The sequence below is a fragment of the Entelurus aequoreus genome, linkage group LG13, assembly GCF_033978785.1.
Source record: "Entelurus aequoreus isolate RoL-2023_Sb linkage group LG13, RoL_Eaeq_v1.1, whole genome shotgun sequence".
NCBI lineage: Eukaryota > Metazoa > Chordata > Actinopteri > Syngnathiformes > Syngnathidae > Entelurus > Entelurus aequoreus.
The window spans coordinates 45,667,210-45,689,877 of record NC_084743.1 but is presented as its reverse complement, the minus strand read 5'-3'; the positions used below and the strand labels follow the sequence as shown (position 1 = coordinate 45,689,877).

The window sequence follows — 22,668 nt, the reverse complement described above, 5'->3', positions numbered from 1 at the left end:
GCAGTGAGAAAACAATATTTGCCAAGGAGGTCTCACTCTGACAAACAAGGCACATTAACACATGAAAACAATTCTTAATGTTTCGTCTTTCCAAATCATCAGACTAAACTTGGTTTGGCTGTCTCATTCATACCAGTACACAAACTATACACACATTTATATATACTGCTATAATTATAAATGTATAAGTCTCCCTTCAGAAATAAAACAATATCCCATCATTTAAAAGCAAAAAACTATATCAAAATCATACAACAAATAATGATCAGAAATCAAATGGTTCTTTGGCTTGTTAGTGAAGCAGCAGTCTCGGCATATTGCACCCACCTCACAATCAGTAAAAAAAAAAAAAAAAACTTAAAAAAAAAAAAATTCTGCTAATCTACAAAATCTGTTTTTAAGGGTTAGAAATATATTATTATATGAGCTGCATTTTTATTATCATTACATGCCCTGCTGTTCAATGTAAAGTAGGGATGTCCAATCTTTTTTGTTATTGGCCTGCAAAATAATATTAAAAAAACAAACAAACAGAAAACAAAAAAAAATCATACTTTTGATCCTGTAGTCTAAACCCTCCCAGTTATTAAACACATTTAAAATGAAATTTTACAGAAAAAAGAAAAATTACAGGCAAACAAAGTATGGTAGTTACAAAACAGTTACGCAACAAATCATGTCTAAGCATTTGCCTGCTGGAAAATGTTGAGTGAATTTAACTATGAGACAGGACCATCTTCTGGATTAATATATGCAGCACTCTTTTAGACCCCGCAGATAGCATCGTCAAACCAAAATCCGCGAATATGAGGGGCAATGAATGCCAAACCGTACATTTGCGGGGGTCAACACACAGAAGTACCTCGCTTTTTGTTAGTAATCTGTTCCAAAAAGTCAGACAAAGAACGACTCAGACAAAATCCCGATGCAATTTTTCCAACAAGAACTAAAGTTACCCGGTACTCAATTCAATCAGTTCAAACACCTAAAAATATTAACACAAAGTATTTTTTTTAAATCAAGAATATTATAGTTGAACAATTTACAAAACAAGGTGAAATACATATACCATATTTTCTGGACTATAAGCCACTATTTTTTCCCCAAGCTTCGAACCCTGCAGCTTATACAAAGGTGCGGCTAATCTATGAGTTTTTCTTTGCTAACAGCTAAAGTATTGAATGGATTACGCAAATAAATCAAACAATGTACTAAAATGATCTACTTTAAAAAACTGCTAAAACCCAAAGTGTTAAAGTACAAGGAAGAAGAATCCCGATAAACATCTTGAACCTTATTAGAAAAGGAGAACATCTTATTGATCTCATAAAGGATGAAAAAAACATCAATGACTTTTCTGTATGATTAGTTGTGTTACAGGCATCGTTTGGAAACAATTAATGTATGTAAATATTTCACTTGTTAGGTCAGGAAAAAACACAGAGGCTATTTAATCTCTACAAGCCTGTTTCGCAGGTTTCCCTGCGAAACAGGCTAGGAGGGATGACATTTATATATATATATATATATATATATACAGTATATATATACAGTATATATATAAATATATATATATATATATATATATATATATATATATATATATATATATATATATATATATATATATATATATATATATATATATATATATATATATATAGTTTATAATCCGGTGTGGCTAATATATGAAAAACAGTTATTTTTTTCCAAAAATTTTGTGGGTGCGGCTTATGTGCTGGTGGGGCATATAGTCTGGAAAATACGGTAAATAACTGATTGCCTGGGGAGGACGGCGATGAGTCGAGTGGGAAGAGGAGACCACTCCTTCGTACTTTGCTAAAAATTCATTTTTTTGGCTTCTTTGGCCCCACGGTGGATTATTTTGCATAATATTCAATAAAAAAAAGAGAGACTGAGTCACCAACGCGTGGCATTCTTGATTTAGGTATTCAATTACGCAAAATGATAGGCAGGCAAAAAGTCGATTGTCCTTACGATAACTGAGATGGTATACAAAAACGTTTGGCAAAACGAAAAGTTGGGCACAAAAAAAACAAAAAACTAAGTACCACAGTTTATAACTAGCTTATTTTGTTTTTAGCCCATTTAAAAAAGATCAAAATGTCCGCCCGCATGCTTTCAGTTTATTCTTTGTTGGAAAAAATTTGGACACCCCTAATATTTTGGCTTTTTTTCAGCATTTTCCAGATAAAGATACCCTTTTACTAAAAACAAAATATTCTCTTGAACTTAAATTACTAACAATTGTGGTTTGGAAGACTTTTTAAGCTAACACGATTCAAGCTAACACGATGCTAACTGTTTATATCCTGGTGACTTCAACAGCAGTCACGATCCTTTCATTAGGTTTAAAAAAAAATGTCATTTGAAAAGTTAACTTGCGACTTATAAGGCTTTTCAGCTCCACTCTAGTCAATGTCAAATAAGAATGGCTGATTGAAATATTAATCAGACACCTTTGAACCAGGCACCGCTTATGATGACATGAGTTTGGCTCAACGGGACACAAGCTGCAATAAAGAAGCACAAGCAGCCAAGCAGAGAAGACGTGTGGAAACATAGAGAAGGTGTCTTTCCGTGTTAAGGATGCATTTAGTCAAAGGGAAAAGCACAATCATCTCTCTTGTCACTTTCACTCATTCATTTCAAGTTTTTCATGCGCTTACAGTAAATGTAGTTGTTCCCTCATTACAGACACCCTCTGTATCATGTGAGTACACACCTGGCTGTATGAATATGAATTCAGTAGTACGTATATAGCCACCTACTTGTCAATAGCGTTGTCCACCATTCACTCAACTTTGTCTACATGCAAAAACAGGCTCTCTCACCTATCAAGAAATGTTGCAAGGAAAGAAAAAAAAAGCACTAAAAAGAGGTAAAAGACAACACCCTGACTTCTGCACGGTAATCCCATTCAGTTGGCTGTGTTCTCCTTCTTTGGTTTGCTTGGTCATGTTCCCAAATAAATCACAAGAAACGTACAAAAAAAACAAAAACCCACAAAAATATTTGTTATTCCTTAGCCGCACGTATAAAATCACAATATTCAAACAGCGGCAGTATTATTACCAAAAATATAATATATAAACATAAATATTTCCATTAGTATTGCTGCATCGTTTATCTTTTAATTGGCAGCGAGCGCCAGCCGGGTGTGGTGGTGGTGGACAGGCTGGTACCGGATTGGCTAAAGCTAGAGCAGGGTCTGAGGTCAAGTGATTGCATAAGGGAAAAAGCACGCCGGTGTCCTTGAGTGCGTTATTTCGTGTGCGTACGAAAGAGTGAAAATCATCTGGAGTTCAGTCTGGGAGCAGTCTGGAAAAAAACGCAAAGGAGAAAAGGCGTCATGGTGTGGAGCGGGAAGTCACAACGCTAAGTTTAATGATTGGTGCCAAACAGCAGCTTGATACGTCTTGACACAAGATGGACTCTACACTGAGCACAGAAGACATAAACATGAATAAAAGGAGGTATTGGATACTAAAGGTGACAATTCTTAATCATATCAGGTGTGTGTGATGAGATCAATATTTTTCATTTCTATCATCCGTTCATATTCCCAAATATCTGTGTTTTTTTTTACATTGTTGATAGTTAAATGTATTGGATATCAACAGAAAAAAGCAAGTATTGGAAGAAGCGCTCCGATACAATCGGTCCTGCAGCGCGTATACTTGTGCAAAGCTGGACAGCCGGTTAACATCTAAATGTCCTCCAATAAGCACACAAGGTTGTATTTTAGTGAAGTTATTTACAAAAGGTAAACATGGTAAGCTATTCAGTAGGCTACTAGGAGCTAGCAGCTACACAACAGCTAAACACAAAATAGCACACAAGCTAAACATACATAATACGTGTTCTTAATTGAACAATATTGCAGTCTGAAACACAATATTTATTTTCATTCATAAATATCAAACAATTATGGTTGCATATTCCTTACAGATACAAAGTTCCCAAGGCAAAAGCGTAATAGAAAGTATCCAGTAACAAATGTGTCTGCATCATTCAACTTACTATACGTCATAGGGATGTCACGATATGAAACTTTCATATCACGTTACGTTGACCAAAATTATTATCACGGTTATTATTATCAATGTGCTCAAACAGTACTTACACACAAAACATTTTAACCAAGTTTTTAAAATAAATAAACAGTCAAACAATGTACTTTCATTAGCAGAAGAAAAATTAAATCGTTAACATTTGTAAAGGTTATAGATTAGGGGCTCAACATTTTCTAGTAAAAGGACCTCCAAACATATAGAGGGATGGAGTGGGGATCCCCTACTTATGTATCTTGTATGGAATAGTGTTTTAAATTAAACTGGTCCTAAAGGCACCTTGTTAAACGTCAGTTTCTGAAAAGGAGAAGGTAGATTTATCTCTCTACCGCTTGTTTTTTTGTCTTGTTACAAAATGATGCATTTTTTCAATCCAAACATAAACTAGCTAATCACAGGGAACCTGACCGAGCCTTTAACAAAAAATATTAGTGTTTTTCATGCTTACGATGGTTCTGTTTTGAGTAATTTTAACATGATCAAACCTTTTCTAACATTCCACACTACAAAATAATAAAGGTGCCGGTATTGTGTCGGATCGATATTGGTAAAGGCAATATCGGTAATGGAAGGGAAAAAGTTATCACAGGACATCCCTCGTAAAAAGTATCAGTGCCAATAATGTATTTTCTTGGTGTCAGATTGATACCAAAATTTGCAGACAGACAGTGACTATATCACGTCTGGTCGGCCATAATAATTTATGAAACAGTGAAGCTTTGAATATCGCAGGAATACAGTATAACCTCTACTACTCTTAGGGGACGCTTATCCATTAGCAATAACGTAGCACATTTCAATTATGTAGAATACATGCTCACAACAATATGTTCAGATTTTCATTTTTAGTGTATTCTTCAGAATTTGATCACTCACCACAGAAAGATGTCCGTTCTTAGCTTTGGCCACCAACAGTTCGGATCCAGGTGTGAAGTCAATGCACCCTTCTTTTCCTTGACCCACGGTAAATGTTATACTGGAGGGGAAACACAGGGATAGTTAGCTGTCACTAAAAATGCAAACTGATGGAACATTTGTGAAACAACGAGCCATTAAAATTACATGGTTACTTCTTTGCATTTTTTAAAACTGTCCTGACGATTTTTATTCACAGAGACTTTCACATGTACAAGACATTGTAATATCCATGACAAGCCAGTGATGTTGGTGATGTTATATACTGTAAACAAACAGCCAAAATGAAACAGTTTTTGTGTTTTCAGTAAAAAAATTGTTGGGTAAAAAGATTATGAATCTAACAAGGATTGAAGTGTTATTTATTATGTAAAAACACACTGATGATGTACATTATATGTGTTTACAAATGGTCCCCTGAAGGCTGGAATATACTCTTGCGTCACGTAGCTTGCGTCCCCTCTGACAGCGTCTTGTTTGATTTATAGTTCTTCCGTGGGGGGTGGCGCCAGACGTGTAATTCACTTCCGAAACACTAGGGGCAGTGTGTCCTGAAGAAGCAGCCAAAACTGTCGTTGAATAGATATTAACTTTTTGTAAAGAGTGATGACAACCGCATTATCGACATCTTTGTCTGCACTGAAATAATCTGTTTACTTTTAATGGACGTTTTACTCATAAACCAGAAGAAAACACAGTCGTGAAAATGAACTATGCAACCCCACAAAGAGTCGCAGCAGAGGTCGCTATTATTTGAAACTCTATTCGGCTGTTTGGGACATGGGACAAGAGAGAGCTATCATGTAATTGTAAATAAACAATAGTGTTCAGTAACTATTTTATCGACATGCTGGTGTTAATGTGTATGGTCATGTGTTATTGATGTTTGGCAATAGAAGTTAAAAAGAGTGTCTTATTTTGTGACTTCTTCTGGACACAACAACACAATAAGCTCAAAAACTTTATATTTAGTAATTATTTTTTAGAGCGCACCCAGATATGAAGAACACAATATAATTTTCATGCAAATGTTTAATCACTTGCATTATTTCATACAATAATTTGTGTATGTCAAACACAAACTCTTCTCTTATGTGGTCGAGGACCCCCTATGCAAAAACTGACCAATCACAGACGCAAACATAGGATTTTTGGGAGGTGCACGCAAGGCTTGCGGGAAGGTACGCAGGAGGAGGGGGCAAGACGGCGGCGCTTACACAAGTTACGTGACGCGAGAGTATACACCAGGCTTTAGTTCTTACCTGCCCTGGTTGATGTTGATGCTGTTTACTTTGTTGCCACAGATGGCAATCTTGGTCAACGTCTCTATGACATGGTCACTTTGTAGAACTACGTCTCCCTGGAGAGACAGTGTAACACCCGGATATTGAGGTATTGTGTTGCACAAAACACACTGTGCTTGAATGCTACCCGTCCTACCTTCTGTTTGTTGTCGTCACTGGGCACGTGCAGAACAAACAGGCCATCGCTGAGGGAACTGACAGAGATACCTGCACAGGAAAATTGAATGAGTAACGGTATCCCATTCATAGGAAATGAGTAATCTGTCAGTCGTCCTGCGACCTTTAAGAGTATCATAGTCAATGCGTTGCTTGAGCTTGGCATCCTCGACAATTATGGCACTGCCTGCAGTCAAAAGCAACTGGCGGTGACGAGGCTTGTAGCCCTTCCTGTCGTACTTGGTGACTGGCACGCCATACTGCAAACACAATGGAAGAGTAAATAGACCTTGTAGTAACCTGTGAGTCCAGCTAAAACTAAACTCTAACTACTAACCTTCAACTTCTCGTTTCCCAGAGCCTGCAGGACCTTGGGATTAATGTTCTCACCATCTGAAAGAGGGTTGACACGTGAGTACAGTGGGTAGTGCACGTAATAATGATTCGATCCCCTGCTAATTTTTATAAGTTAACTCCATTAGAAATACATTAAATATATAAGACTAATTATTTGATGCACTACGAACTAGCAAGATTCTTTTATGCACACACAACAGCCATGTACTCTTTTAAAGCACGTGTGTCAAACTCCTTTTTATGTAGAGCCACATTGCAGTTAAGGCTGAGCTCAGAGGCGCTGAAACAGTAAATTTATATGAAAATGTATGTATAATGAGCTCATGATATTATTACACAATTGCCTATGCATTTGATTATTATATTACATACAAATTGATGGATAACTTCCTTTGAAACCAGCCAGGTTGACAAGCAGACCATAAGTATTTATTTTTATTTCAACATAAACATTTTTGGAATATACAGTATGTTACTATAATGTTTCTTGAATGCTCAGATAATATAAAAATTAAAAGCACATGCAATATTTCTGTCCAAATTGAAAGAACGTATAGAAAGATGATGTATTTTATTGATGCACATTTTTTAATAAAATGATGTGGCAGGCCAATTCATGCCTCCTGGACTTGGGTTTGACACCAGTGGGCTATATATTCAATAATAGCTAACGTTAGTAGCTAAACCTTGCTAAATCGTTATTAGCCTACTAAACACAAAGGTAATGTGCATGTGTGTGTGTGTATGTATCAGCGTAGTTAGATCATTACATGCTAAAAGCCGGAAGAGGGCGGGTTATAATTCTATCCTTAACAACACTCTGTAAAGTTAGCGCCCTCTAGGCATTCACAGAAAGGTTGCAACAGCCCCTTTTAAGTAAATACTAATTTTAAAAAAAAACTTAATTGAATGTTTTTTCGGGACATTTGTCAATATTCCACCATAGTAATGGGGTAAAATTACAAAATCAGCAGGAAATTAAATATTTTCCAAGGCTATTAGAGAAGACTTACCGAGTCTTGTGCTGACAAACAGCTTGGGCACACTTTGTGGGTAGTTATCCTTCTTTTCCTTAAAGATCTCACTCGCAATCATCTTCTGCTCCATCTAGCCAAACACATTAAACAGGGAAGCAACCACAATGAAACTGATAGATGAGAAACTCTATAGACCTCAAACATTACATTTAGAATTTGAAATCAGAATGTTCATCAATGTCAAAAGATCTGGTACAATGTCATCCATAAATGTGCGTAGCAATTAAAAAATACTAACCAACACAACGTTTCTATTAGGGATGTTCCGATATAACTTCCAATTTGGCATAGATAGCCTTGCGTTTTAGCCGATACCGCGGTATCTATTAGGGATGTTCCGATACAACTTTTTCCACTTCCAATTTGGCATAGATATCCTTGCGTTTTAGCCGACACAATATTTATCTGATAACATATCTGCATGAATCATGCATACTATTATTATTTTGTAGTGTGCGACATTGCCAAGGTCGAGGCCTGTCTCACATTTTCTGGAAGACTTTTCCAGATTTTAAGAGCATAAAACTGAAAGGCTCACCATGTTTCGTCCTGACTATGGGCACCAGCAGGAGAGTAACCGCCTGAAATGGATTTATGCTGTCTTTAAGTTGTCCATGAATGTTCTAATTCATCCATGTCATTGTCATCTCAGGGCATTCAATCGATCGCAAGTGGACTGTTTGTTTTGTCTTCGAAGACGTTTCGCCTCTCATCTGAGTAGGCCTAACACCACCTGTCTCCCACATACAACACTGTCTTTTCAACCATTCCTGAAAGACTGCAATTTAGGCTCCAACAAATAACAGGAGTTATTTGTACCATTTGTTTACAACTGAATGGAATGTTTACGTGGGGGATTTAGACTATTTTGGACTGGTAGTAGTCGATCCACAATGATCGTTCTGCCACACAATACCTCAACGTTAACAAGGGGAAATTACACTTCAACGACTGTCGTTGGCTTTGACAGCAGGATTGCTCGTTTGCATCAAAACAATAGTTTTTCTCACTACGATAGGGCGAAACCATCCTTGCCAAAGCACACCCTCCTGGTATTGGAGTATAAATATTTGGGGTTTTGGCACCAGCCGCTAGACTAGATTTGACCAATCTAAGTCTATGAGCACGAACCTACTTGGATGAGAGGCGAAAGGTCTTCGAAGACAAATCAAACAGTCCAGTTACGATCGATTGAATGCCCTGAGACTTTTTTAAGCTGAAGTGCAGAAGTAATTGCTTTTTCGACAGTGGCCACAATAATTAATTAAGTTAAGATAATGTTCCAGTAAATTGAATTATTTTTTTCCTGATACACTTCTGCCTTGAGACTTTGTATCCGTAAGTAATATACAACTATACCGGTAATTATTTGATACTTGTTTATATTGACAAATGTCAAGTTTTAGACTGCAATTCTTCATTTAAGGACACTTATTACATGTCTAGCTTGTGTGCCATTGTGTGCTTAGCTGCTAGTTTACCATGTTTTACCATTTTGTAAATAACTCCCCTAAAATACAAGAAAAGACCAACCTTGTGTGCTTATTAGAGGACATTTAGGTGTTACCTGACACAAGTAAACACGCTGCAGGACTGCTCGAATTGGAGCGGTTATATAGATTTTAGATGCAAGTCAATTTATTCCGATACTTGTTTTTTTTGCTGGTATCGACCAATATCTGATATCAATATCAGATCGTCCTAGTTTCTTTTCAATATACAGTCAATAAGTTTCTGAGCATTAGTCTATGAACATCACAAGCCAAGGCGCTCTATTATAAATTATGTTTGTTTGTTGTTTGAAAATTACACTTTCCAAAACTTCAAAACAGCTTTGCATTGGATCAAGACGACATGAACACATACCTCTGAAAACAAAACAAAATATTTTTTGTCAGCAAAAGAGCCAGCCAAATAGTTACTGTACACACTACCATCAATTGCAATTATTTTCAGAACAATGAATGCCACTAAAATGTGTTCCCCAACGCAACCTCATTTGACCTAATGACTCAGGGTGAGAACAGTGGTTCAATAGAATATAAAAAAAAATACTATCAATATCAATATTTTCTACTTATTTTCTTTAACTCTGTTGATTACCTCTTATACTAACTTATCTTCCCACCATTAATACAATTCTGCAGAGTAAGTGTGTTTTTATAAGTCAATATTAAATCACACAAACTGAAATACAGATTACTAAATTATACAAACAAATGTGTGGTTTTACAACACAAAATATATAATTGAACAATTTATTTCCCATAAATTTGTTTAAGGTCCAAAACATGCATCTAATTACATTCAGGTACAATATAGTATAATAGTTTCACACAAATAAAAAAGTGTGAAAACATTTTCTGCTTCGGGCCCAAATTTAGCCAGGGTAAGACACGTGTGTTCTGTTGTTTTCACGTCTTCTTTCTTTTACAGACAAACAATTCATGTGACTTCCTGTATATTCTGCTATGGAGGCAGCCAAGGGTTTTCTTCACTATTCTTAGCAACTGACGTTGTGGTCAGAGTCGGAATTGCCACCTATTATAAAACAAAAACTTTTCTTACCTATTGGTACCTCTTTTTGTGTATTTGGGATCAGCATAAGTCCCGAAAATTTGAAATCAAAGCATTGAAGCATGGAGGAGATATTTATAAAACAATCTTGCCTTTCTCCATACTTCCTCCAAACAAGCTGTTTGGAATTTGTCCAATTTGTGAGGTTTTTGTAATTAGTGACGTCAGCGGGTATCTCCATGTATGTTAAAGTTTTACCCGAATAGCTTTGTGCGAGTCCGCCACTGTAGTCAATAAGTTCCTTTTTTCTCTATCCTCTTGTTGTGGGGCAGACCGGTTCGTACATGCACATGCATCCTTTGCTGTTTCCATTTCTTATATAAAATAGCGTATAGTTCTAACATGTATCTGTCAGTAGACTTGATATGGAAACATTAAAAACATGGCTAAATGGGGAGAAGATACAGTCGAAGTGGGGACAGAAAATGGCGCATCCTGAAGAGATGGTCCAAAAGCAGCATAAACAATAAAACAATCTGTAAAACAATCTATCCAAAATGTTGACCAAAGAACAATTCTTACATGTTACGTAGACTAAGGGAGTGTTTTGAAAGTAGAAAACATACTAAGACCCTTTCAACAATGTTTCAAGCGCTCTGCTGCCATCTAGCGGCTAAAGCGGCTAAACCCCCCCAAAAAGCACACAATGGCAGTAACTCGGATGGCAGAAGCTGGATCCGTACAAGGAACCCTTAAGTTTCTGGATGGGAGCTGTACCATCTGCATAGTTATGTTGCTGTTGTTTTACGCTGCTTGTCGATAGTGAGTAATAAATTGGTCGATATAGTTAGATTTTTCAACATTATCAAGATCAAATTAAACAGGTTCACTGTACTTAATTTTGAATGAAGAAGACTAGTTACGTCCAAAAACAGATAAAAATATACAAGTATGCAATGTTTTCTCAAAAGTAGGTAATGCATAACATCCAATTAGTGCTTTTTAATTTTTTCAGCTTAATCCGGGTCTGACCCAGAGTCTGAGAAGGGCTGCTACTAAGCCTAATATTGTGGCTCACAAAGTCTCACCTGGTGTTTCCATTCAGGACTGATTTTCTTGCAGTAGATCCACACCATGTTCTGCATGCAAAGCTTGCGCAAATGCTCCGAGGCCTAAAGACACAGAAAATGTAATTACATGTTTTTGTTTGATGGCAATATCATTGTATGCTTGTCAATCCTATTAGCCTGTAGTGAATGTGACACTGTGACCTTCCCTCTTCCAAACAATTTCTATTGGCTCCTTCCTTATGGGATATGGGCTTTATGTGTCACCAAAGTGTAGCGCTTCACCATGTTGTTAAACTGTGGGTCAGCCCTACCTCTGTAAGAGCTGCTGGAGGTGTTGGCCAGCTCTTGTCAAGAACATTCTTTGGCAGATTCCTTCGCAGTGTCATGAGGAAGGAGTAGCGCACATAATCCAGAAAATACTCATTCTCCGGACAGCGTTCCTTGTGGCGATAAATGAATCCTTTGATGAACCTAGGTGTGATAATAAAGATACAAAATTACATAACACATTAGGGGTGTGATAATTTGGGCACCTAATGATTCGATCCAATTCCTGGGGTCACGATTCTTGCAATGTAATTAAAACAGGAAACAGGTTAAAAAAGTTCCTTCTGGTTCCATGGAGATGGCCTAAAAACATATTTTTTAAATAGATTCTTATTAAAAAAAAATATATACATATATATTAATTGAGTTTTGAAATTATGAATCGATTTAGAATAGGGATGAATAAGAATCGTAATTCGGATGTAAATCAGTTTTTTTGGTGCAACCTTATAACACACACCAAAACCTGATCTCAATATGGATTATCAATTATACTTCCAAAAGGTCTGTAAAAGCACAACATTGGAATCTGTTTAATTAAGTTAGTGCTGTTTATTTCGAACAACTTGTCGAGGCTAGGTTCAGTGTTCTTTACAGTACTAAAAAGCACATGCTTAAATTGACGTTGAAATGCATGGTCGCCCACTTTTTGGGTTATCTCCCAGAAAAAGATCTTTATTGTTCATGCCGAATGTGTTGTAGTGTTTAGAAATATGCACAAATTATGGAAAACCATGTCAACAAACTGCCTTAGGTTAAAAAAATCGTTTAGTATTGCCCATTTTTCTTATGTCTCTGGCCAAAGTCACAAGTAAATGTGCAAGGAACTGCTAGTTTGGGTTTTGGTTATGTTGACAACTGCTTCAGTCAGCCAGTTCGAGAGGTTTCGACATAAACAGGTTCCACTCCAGACTATTGGTTTAACTTAACGGTCTGTACCTGCGGATGGTGTCAGCAGCTTGCCGCCTACGCCGAGCCCTCCTCCGGGCCAAGATTCCCCTCCACCATGCCTGGATGTCAATAGCTGATCAAAAACATTTTTTTATAGTTGTTAAAAACATTACAAAAATGCAATGCACTCAGGTGATGGTAAAAGAAAGTAAACTATTCCTCACCTGAAGTTCTAAGCTTTTGGTACTTGGATTTTTGGCTGTAGCCCCTCCATCCTGCCTGCAACTTTGTGGCTGAGAGATTACAATGGGATAAAATAATGGATGGGTTAAATTAGAGGGGCAATATATTCATTTATAAGATCAGCAATGTCATGGGCCCTCACCTAGACTATGCTTCCTGACCTCTAGGGCCTCCTCGGTGGAAAATAAGGTCTTTGGGAAACGGATGAAGATTTTTGATCTGCAAATTGATCCGATGAGATGCACTTAGTCTTTGAACCAAAATAACTTAACAATAATGTGTGTTTTCTTATAGAAACGTGTGTGTTAATGACCTGCCCAGCTTGTAGTCTTCAGGCTTGTATCCAAGGTGCTTGACCAATGTAGCGACTCCATCAGACAGTTTACCCTCCCAATTTGGCCAAGTTTCGGGGCAAAGGGACTTGTACCTAAATATAAACAAAGATTATTGTTATATTATACTTCAACGACATAATTACACCATAAAATGTACATTAACACGCATCAAAACACTATTATTGTAAACAGAAAATTAATTAGCAAGTGAAAATTGTTTGCAAGTGCCTCATTATGGCCTCCATGTAATCAGCAGGAGACTCTGAATATTTGTTTGTCCCTGTTAAATGAAAAAGCTGAATTTTAATATGTGATCTTCTATTAATCCCACTTGTCTAAAATACCAACTGTTGTTTTTACCAACCGTGTCAGTGTGTGGGGTGTGAAGAAGGCAGGGTTCGTTCAACTACAGTGGTATGTCGGTTTTTGTCATTAATCCTATCCAAAGGGTCTGTTGAAAGCTGAATAGTATGAATATTTAAACAATTTTACCCATTGGAAACAATGTAAATCCAATTAATTTGTTGGACACCAAAAAATGTGAACACAAAACAGTTTTTATAGTGAATAATTATTGTTTTAAATACATAAAAGACAAATGAATTGGGTTAAATCAACATTTAACATAACTTTTAACTTTATTGAAAACTTTTTACAACAATTAGTGGCTAACGAAGAGAGGAGTGAGGAGGGAAAGGGGTAGAGCCCCACGAACGCCACCTATGTATGTACTCTGCTCCAACTTATTTTTTTTAATTCAATATGTGAATTCAATGTTTCTTACCTTATTTAGGCTTGTGTTTCAAGCTGCTTGCCTTTACATTACCTAATAACAGGCATGCGTGAAACAGCTTTAAAGCACAACACGTCACACTGTCGTGACTGGCAATTTTCCTGGTCACCCCTTCTCCTTTTATTGTATATCAGCAAGGAGACAAGGAGGAACTAATATTCAACATACTTTGAGCAGTGCAAAGTGGCGGAGCACAAGCAGCATTTCTTAGGCTAAGCAAATCCTATCTCTGCCATCAAGGGGACAGTGCATGACCAGGCTCTCTACAAAACTACAACCAGTAAGCTCCATATTACTGTTGATTGTTTGCCTTGAATTTCCATATAGTGCGTTTAATGACACTTTGGAAACATGTACTCTAAGGCTCTTGGTGATTGTGATTGGACTATTACTGTGTGCCAGGTGTGTCCAAACTTTTTGACTGGGGGACCGCATAGGGGTAAAAAAAATTTGCGAGGGGCCAAAAGCCGACTGCATCCAAAGTACCGTTAACCATACATGTGTGAAAGTTCAACTCCTACATTGTTTACTACGTGACGACCTCTTTAAAGCTTTGTAATCGATCAAAAATATCAAGCAGCTAAAAGTTAAACATGGATAAGTGTGGAGAGAGTGTTTTGCATTTTTCCCATCATGCCTTACAATGGATTTATATGTAATAAAAAAAATTTTATGCTGATGGGACATTTTTTCTTATAATATCCACAAAGTTCAGTGAGTAGGTTGTGTTATGTGTGACCATGTGTGTTAAGTTTTTGTGCTGGTTGAATTAGTTTTTCTGCACCATGGCGAGGAAAGGTTATTTGGATTGGGTCGTATAGCTAAATGCTGTGCTTGATGTGCCAAGAAAGTACACATCATGGTCAGTGACCAGAGTTTCATACATTGTCCACAAGACGGTGACAAATGTGTACCTGTCAGACCCATTGGTATTTAAGTTGAATAAGAAAGCACGCCACACACCAGGTTGCTTATTGAAGTTGAACTCAAATTGAAGATGCCGGCACGCCGCATTTGGCCCGCGTGCCGTGGTTTGTATTTGACTTTATGGTGGCTTATTGTGCAATTGTACTAAATAAATAAAGAAAGGAAATTCATACAACGCATGTTTAAAAAATTTCGCCTAAAACCATATATTAAACCCAGGCGTAGGAAAACCGAGGTACCACTGGATTCTAAAGTAAAATGTGCAAACGTTTCCAAATCTACTCTGAAAGTTTCCTACCATTTTATTGTTCTGCCGTATTATGTATTTATGCATTCATCAATCAATCATTAATCAAAGTTTACTTATATAGCCCTTAATCACAAATGTCTCAAAGGGCTGCACAAGCCACAACGACATCCTCGGCATGCAACTTTACATATTCACAGATTTATCATTAACACATGGTACTCTGTAATTAACCAAAAAATATTAGATTTTCTGTTTTGTTTTGGTAGGTAAAATAAAATGCTATGTGATGTTTATACAGTGGTACCTCAACTTCAGAGTGTTTTGAGATTAGTTGTATCTTGGCTAATTGTTATGCTTTAAGTTGCAAGCAAAAATTGGAGTTACAAGCATCCTCACAATTAGTTGGCATAACAAATGTCACAGTAAACCCTGTAAGACCCGACCCAAAACATCCGGTCTTACTGACTAGCATTGGCTTATAGCTACAGGTAGACATAACTTAGTTTGCCAACCATGGGAAGGAAATATGTGAGTGTGAATGAATGTGCGGAGAGGAAAAACTGAATGATATTCAATAAATTAAAGAAAGAAATAATCAAAACCATGACCGAACATGTAGCTAGCTAAGCAGTTGGAGCATAGCACTTTTAGTCTGCTCCATACTAAAGCTGAATGAGTTGATACTAGCCAAAAATGATAAAATAACATCTAAACGGTGGATATTTATCCATGAAAATATGAAAAAGCAGCTGATACTGTGTTTGATGGCAAAGCAGCTGGAAGGAGATTCTGCAGAAGTCCACTTTCAAAGATAAATACATAAATTGAATGTACATGATTATTACATTACTTCATAAAACTATAGTGGTTCTTGGGGAATCTTTTCAGCCCGTAGCTTGTTTTTTTTAATTGGCTCTTAAGGCATATTCTAAAATTTGAAAAAGTAATTACTTCGATACATTATTAAATATTACACAAATAACTATAGGCTTTATCATTTACAACACAAGATGTCACTGTTTTCTACAAATAGCTTAGCATATACAGAGGAAGCGGTTGTAACTTTTGAAACATTGACATTTTCAAACCATCAAAACGCACATAACGTAACTAAAGGATTAAAGAAAAAAAAAAAAAATCTTGTCACCTCTGCAGGAAGACCTCATAACGCCGCCTGTAAGCAAAGCCCGCTCGCCTCACCCTCAGATTTTCCATCAATCCCAGATACTTGACTTGGTGACGGATCAGAACGTCGTCAAAACGACCTGCAAACAATAGGGGGGTGGAAGAAGGCTGAGTCAGGTTAAAGTCAGTCTAACAAAACACTGTAAAGGCTGTCAGAGAGAATGAACAAGCAAAAATCAGGAGTAGGAGTGACGAAGGACAGAGAGACATTGTTAAAGAAACAAAAGGACAACTGTAGGGTCAAACAAAGGCCAGTAAAATATATTGACGACTACAGAAGAGCTTGTATGGTGTCCAGTAACGTATTGAAAAAAGTGTTTTAGTTGGAATTAGCAAAACCACAGGATTAACATGACGTCTATGAAGAAAATATTAGCAAGTGGATGCTGCTAAGCTGCTTCAGCTGCCTTAACGAGAGGGTTTAAATAAACCTGACATAACACTTATTGGCTATTTCAGCAAATAGTAACTTGAAAACACCAACATTCTGCTTCTCACTCCAGTTATCCTCCCTATAGAATGCATACTTGACGTGTATACTTTCTATAAAACGTACATTTATCATCCAATAACATAGTACAGTAAAACTCTTTTATGTCAACATTCCTTTGACTTGCTGTTGGTCGACTTGGTTGTCGACATTACCAAAAAACAAAAGTAGCCATTTATTATACAGTGCATCCGGAAAGTGTTCACAGCGCTTCACTTTTTCCAAATGTTCTTATGTTACAGGCTTATTTCAAAATGGAATAAATAAATTTTTGCCCTCAAAACTCTACACACAATACCACATAATGACAACATGAACAAGTAAATTTTTAGAAATGTTTGCAAAATCATTAACAATTAAAAACTAAGAAATCACATGTACAAGTATTCACAGCCTCTGCCATTATGGTCAAAAATTAGGTCAGGTGCATCCTGTTTCAACTAATCATCTTTGAGATGTTCCTACAAATTAATTGGAGTCCACCTTTGGTAAATTCAGTTGGTTGGACATTATTTGGAAAGCCACACACCTGTCTATAGTAAAGTATAAGGTCCCACACTTGACAGTGAATGGCAGAGCACAAACCAAAGAGGAAGTCAAAGAAATTGTCTGTATAACTCCAAAATAGGTCTTCCTAGAGGCACAAATCTGAGGAAGGGTACAGACAAATATGTACTACATTGAAGGTCCCAATGAGCGCATTGGCCTCCATCACCCGTAAATGGAAAAACATTTGGAACCACCAGGACTCTTCCTAGAGCTGGCCGGCGATCTAAACTGAGAGCTCGGGGAGAAGGGCCCTAGTTAAGGAGCTGACCAAGAACCTGATGGTCACCCTGACAGAGCGACAGCATTCCTCTGTGGAAGGAGGTGCACTTTCCAGGAAGACAACCATCTCTGCAGCAAACCACCAATCAGGCCTGTATGGCAGAGTGGCCAGACGGAAGCCATTCCTTTGTAAAAGTTTGCCATAATTCACCTGTAAGACGGTCAGACCATGAGAGACAAAATTGTCCTGTGTGATTAGACAAAGATCGAACTCTTTGGCATTATTGCCAGAAATCAGGTTTGGGGGAAACCAAGCCAATTGCTTGTATTCTGGAACATGACTTCTTCCGGGAAGTGAAAACCAATGGTGGTCAACTAAGCTAAGATGGCTGTTGTACAGCAAGCAGCGCGCAAACTATATGAGTACACAAGAAGCTTAAATCTTCCTGCAAAAAGCAGATACAAGCAAAAAAATCAAAATATGCAATGGAAAAGATCCCTATACTTCATCAAAAAAAGGATTTGTCGAGTGATAAAGGATTACGTCGGTCGCGTTCCCAGACATATCGAACGATTGTGCTCAAGACACCATTTTACACGAAAAAACAGATGGAAACTTTGAAAAGCATGGAAGTCTGCAAATTATTTGTGTGTCAAGGAAATTGGTATCAAGACTCTCCCAGATAAATGTGCATTGTTTTTGTTCGGGTAAGGTTGCATTTCATGATTTAACTTTGCGTCTAAGCTGCCATGTTTGTTGCTGTTGAACATGCTGTTGAGGAGTAGCAAGTTTTTCTCCGTCTTTATCAAAATGTAACTATAGATGTCAACTTTGTGTATGTGCTGAAAGCGTTATATATGATTGTTGCCTTTGGTAAAAGCTTAACTCTTTTATTAGCTTTGGCTCACATTTGCTTTCTTATATTTAGACACATCGAGTTGGTGCTTTTCGAAACACTCGTAGCAAACGTGTTTAAGAAATACAAATAATATCAAGATAATACTTATATGGGAAGTAACACCTATTAAAAGTATATCAAACAAACCTTTGACGAAGTGATCATTGGAAATTCATGCATTCTTCGACTATGCTCCCTTAGACTGGAGTGTGAGCTGCGTGCTTTTCTCGTCGTTGTTTCAACAAATTTTGCACTTTTCCGCCCTTTTTGATAACCTTTCGAGGTTAAGAAGAAACGTTTATCCTTTTTGCAATTTGAACGGTTCGTACAACAGAAAACAACACAAGCAAAGGGCATTTTTTCTTTGAGAACGCACACAAAAGGGAAAGACATGTTTTCTTGTCTCATATGAAGATTGTGAATAATGGTAAAAATTCCCCAAAAACATACAGTTATCCTTTCAGATAGTGTTTGCTAGCAGCCCTAATTCATAGTAATAAAATAACACGCTGAACCAGGACTCCGTTAACAGGTGGACATAGTTGTCAACATAAACCCAAATTCAAACCCTAATTCTTACAGATTAATCCAGTTGTTAACGTCTTAGATTTTCGCTAAAATCAAATCAGTTTTATCTCTTAATGACAATACTTTTACACATACTTGCCAAAAGTATTTGGCCACCTGCCTTGACTCACACATGAACTTGAAGTGCCATCCCATTCCTAACCTATAGGATTCAATATGATGTCGGTCCACCTTTTGCAGCTATTACAGCTTCAACTCTTCTGGGAAGGCTGTCCAGAAGGTTGCAGAGTGTGTTTATAGGAATTTTCGACCATTCTTCTAAAAGCGCATTGGTGAGGTCACAAACCGATGTTGGTCAAGAAGGCCTGGCTCTCAGTCTTCGTTGTAATTCATCCCAAAGGTGTTCTATCGGGTTCAGGTCAGGACTCTGTGCAGGCCAGTCAAGTTAATCCACACCGGACTCTGTCATCCATGTCTTTATGGACCTTGCTTTGTGCACTGGTGCTCAGTCATGTTGGAAGAGGAAGGGGCCTGCTCCAAACTGTTCCCACAACGTTGGGAGCATGGAATTGTCCAAAATGTTTTGGTATCCTGGAGCATTCAAAGTTCCTTTCACTGGAACTAAGGGGCCAAGCCCAACTCCTGAAAAACAACCCCACACCATAATTCCTCCTCCACCAAATTTCACACTCACCACAATGCAGTTCGAAATGTAGCATTGTCCTGGCAACCTCCAAACCCAGACTCGTCCATCAGACTGCCAGATGGAAAAGCGTGATTCATCACTCCAGAGGCGTCTCCACTGCTCCAGAGTCCAGTGGCGAAGTGCTTTACACCACTCCATCCGACGCTTCGCATTGCACTTGGTGATGTATGGCTTAGATACAGCTGATCGGCCATGGAAACCCATTCCATGAAGCTCTCTGCGTACTGTACGTGGGCTAATTGGAAGGTCACATGAAGTTTGGAGCTCTGTAGCAACTGACTGTGCAGAAAATCGGCAACCTCTTTGCACTATGCGCTTCAGCATCCGCTGACCCCTCTCTGTTAGTTTACGTGGCCTACCACTTCGTGGCTGAGTTGCTGTTGTTCCCAACCTCTTCCATTTTCTTGCAATAAAGCCCACAGTTGACTTTGGAATATTTAGGAGCAAGGAAATTTCACAACTGGATTTGTTGCACAGGTGGCATCCTATGACAGTTCCACGCTGGAAATCACTGAGCTCCAGAGAGCGGCCCATTCTTTCACAAATGTTTGTAGAAACAGTCTCCATGCCTAAGTGCCTAAGTGGCCGGGCCAAGTGATTAGGACACCTGATTCTCATTATTTGGATGGGTGGCCAAATACTTTTGGCAATATAGTGTATTTCATCAAATTTAGACTACTGAAATTCACTTGTAGTGAACCAGGTCTCTCTGACATTTGCAGTTACTCCAAAATGCTGCTGCTTGCCTTTATACTGGCGCAAAAAACCCACACCCCTATTTAAGCCATACTTGCCAACCTTGAGACCTCCGATACCGGGAGGTGGGGGGTGGGGGAGGCGTGGTCGGGGGTGGGGCGGGGGGCGTGGTTGGGGTGGGGGCGTGGTTAGGGGTGTGGTTAATAGGGCAGTATATTTACAGCTAGAATTCACCAACTCAAGTATTTCATATATATATATATATATTAGCGATGAGTCCGCCTACAGGAGAGAGGTGGACCGGCTGACGTCCTGGTGCAGCCTCAACAACCTGGAGCTGAACGCCCAGAAAACAGTGGAGATGATCATGGACTTCAGGAAAGTCACAGCCCCACCATCCCCCCTCACCCTGATTGACTCTCCCACCCCCGTCCCCATTGTGGACTCCTTCCGTTTCTTGGGCACCACCATCACCCAGGACCTCAAGTGGGAGCTGACCATCAGCTCCCTCATCAAGAAGGCCCAGCAGAGGATGTACTTCCTGCGGCAGCTGAGGAAACTTAAGGTGCCGACCGAGATGCTGGTGCAGTTTTACTCAGCCATCATAGAGTCCATCCTGACCTCCTCCATCACAGTGTGGTTCCTCGGCGCCACAGTCCAGGATAAGAATAGACTGCAGCGCATCGTACGTGCTGCTGAGAAGGTGATTGGCTGCAAGCTCCCATCCCTCCAGGACTTGTTCTCCTCCAGGACCAGGAGGCGTGTGGGTCGGATAACAGCTGACTCTTCTCACCCTGGACACACACTATTCTCCCCTCTCCCCTCAGGCAGGAGACTACGCTCCATCCAGACCCACACCTCCCGCCACCTGAACAGTTTTTTCCCCTCGGCCATCAGGCAAATGAACAATAACTCCTAACAGCAGCTCCTTGAATTCCTTGAATCCCTTCTAAGTCTATCTGATAGCTCAGTCACAGCTCTTTTTATTACCAAATATGTGCTATATGTGTTTTATGTCGCACGTTTGCACCAAGAAAAATTCCTAGTTTGTGAACCCGTTCTCAAACAATGGCAATAAAACTATTCTGATTCTGATATATATATGTATGAAATACTTGACTTTCAGTGAATTCTAGCTATATATATATATATATATATATATATATATATTTATTTTATTATTTATTATACATATAAATAAAATAAATACTTGAATTTCAGTGTTCCGGAGGCTATCCAGTAGATGGCAGTATTGTCCTGTTTAACTTCTCCGTTCATGACTGAGTATATCATTTCGGCCACCGTGTTCAATGGAGAAGTCTGTTCTACAAAATGTACAGGCAACATACATACCCCTTCCCCTTCGAACTGTCCTGGATGAACTGAAATTCTTGTTTCCATTCGTTTTGGAACTTGCAAGTGTATTTCTTTATCTTGCTCGTCGACGGCGTCGCCATGTCTGTAACTTCCTCGTTCTTCTGCTTCGTCTCCTTGTTGTGTGCGCAGTTGTGCACTCTACTCTCTAAAAGCCGTAGATGTTATGACGTCATTGGGCAGGCAAGCTGTTTATATTGTGGGAAAGCGGACGTCAGAACAGGCTGTCCCCACTCAGGTCCGCATTGAGCTGGAGGGGGCGTGGCCTCACGCCTTAAAACATAGTTTTACTCCTTGGCTTTTAGACCAGCATGAGAGTTCTGTGATGTCGGTCTATTTTTTGTTCTTTTATAGATTTACTTTTATAAGTTGAATGTTTGTTTTTATTATAGACTATCTCTAGTTTTATCTTGGTTTTAAATGTGTATTTTTAACTATCGTGCAGCCCTTTGTGAAAGTTTTACTGTTTTTAAATTGTGCTATTAAAAATAAAGATTGGATGGAATTGGATAAACAGCATTGCCTTGTGTGTATTTTAAGAGATTTTGTAACCTTATTTATCCCACAATGGGAAAATGCCGATTTTTAAATACAGTAAGAAAAGAAAAACTAAAAATGAGTAATAAATAATACATATTGCGCACTCATGATTGCAATATGTACTGTATATATAAATAATAAAACAAAAACACTATCTCAACACACATATTTCACCAAGTAAGTGTGTTGTTTTTTTAAGTAATAGGAAGAAAAAGGTGGACTGGTCAACTTAGATGGGTTGTTGACATAAGCGAGACTGAAATGAG

General features: G+C 38.2%; 1 protein-coding gene across 8 annotated transcripts in view; it reads right to left on the bottom strand.

Annotated features, from left to right (window-relative positions):
- Window positions 1-1,615: 1,615 nt before the first annotated feature.
- Window positions 1,616-22,668, bottom strand: part of LOC133663442 (unconventional myosin-Ic-like) — a 158,910-nt gene continuing 137,857 nt past the window's right edge. For all 8 annotated transcript variants that reach the window (XM_062067906.1, XM_062067913.1, XM_062067907.1 and 5 more), the window contains 14 exons: window positions 16,364-16,481; window positions 13,225-13,338; window positions 13,054-13,130; window positions 12,893-12,961; window positions 12,717-12,801; window positions 11,762-11,921; window positions 11,469-11,552; window positions 7,840-7,933; window positions 6,807-6,862; window positions 6,594-6,729; window positions 6,450-6,520; window positions 6,272-6,369; window positions 4,971-5,070; window positions 1,616-3,342 (listed from right to left, as the gene is read on the bottom strand). In XM_062067906.1, the coding sequence (XP_061923890.1) occupies window positions 3,316-3,342; window positions 4,971-5,070; window positions 6,272-6,369; window positions 6,450-6,520; window positions 6,594-6,729; window positions 6,807-6,862; window positions 7,840-7,933; window positions 11,469-11,552; window positions 11,762-11,921; window positions 12,717-12,801; window positions 12,893-12,961; window positions 13,054-13,130; window positions 13,225-13,338; window positions 16,364-16,481 (1,289 nt within the window). In that variant the 3' untranslated portion in view covers window positions 1,616-3,315. The remainder of the gene's footprint in view (window positions 3,343-4,970; window positions 5,071-6,271; window positions 6,370-6,449; window positions 6,521-6,593; window positions 6,730-6,806; window positions 6,863-7,839; window positions 7,934-11,468; window positions 11,553-11,761; window positions 11,922-12,716; window positions 12,802-12,892; window positions 12,962-13,053; window positions 13,131-13,224; window positions 13,339-16,363; window positions 16,482-22,668) is intronic.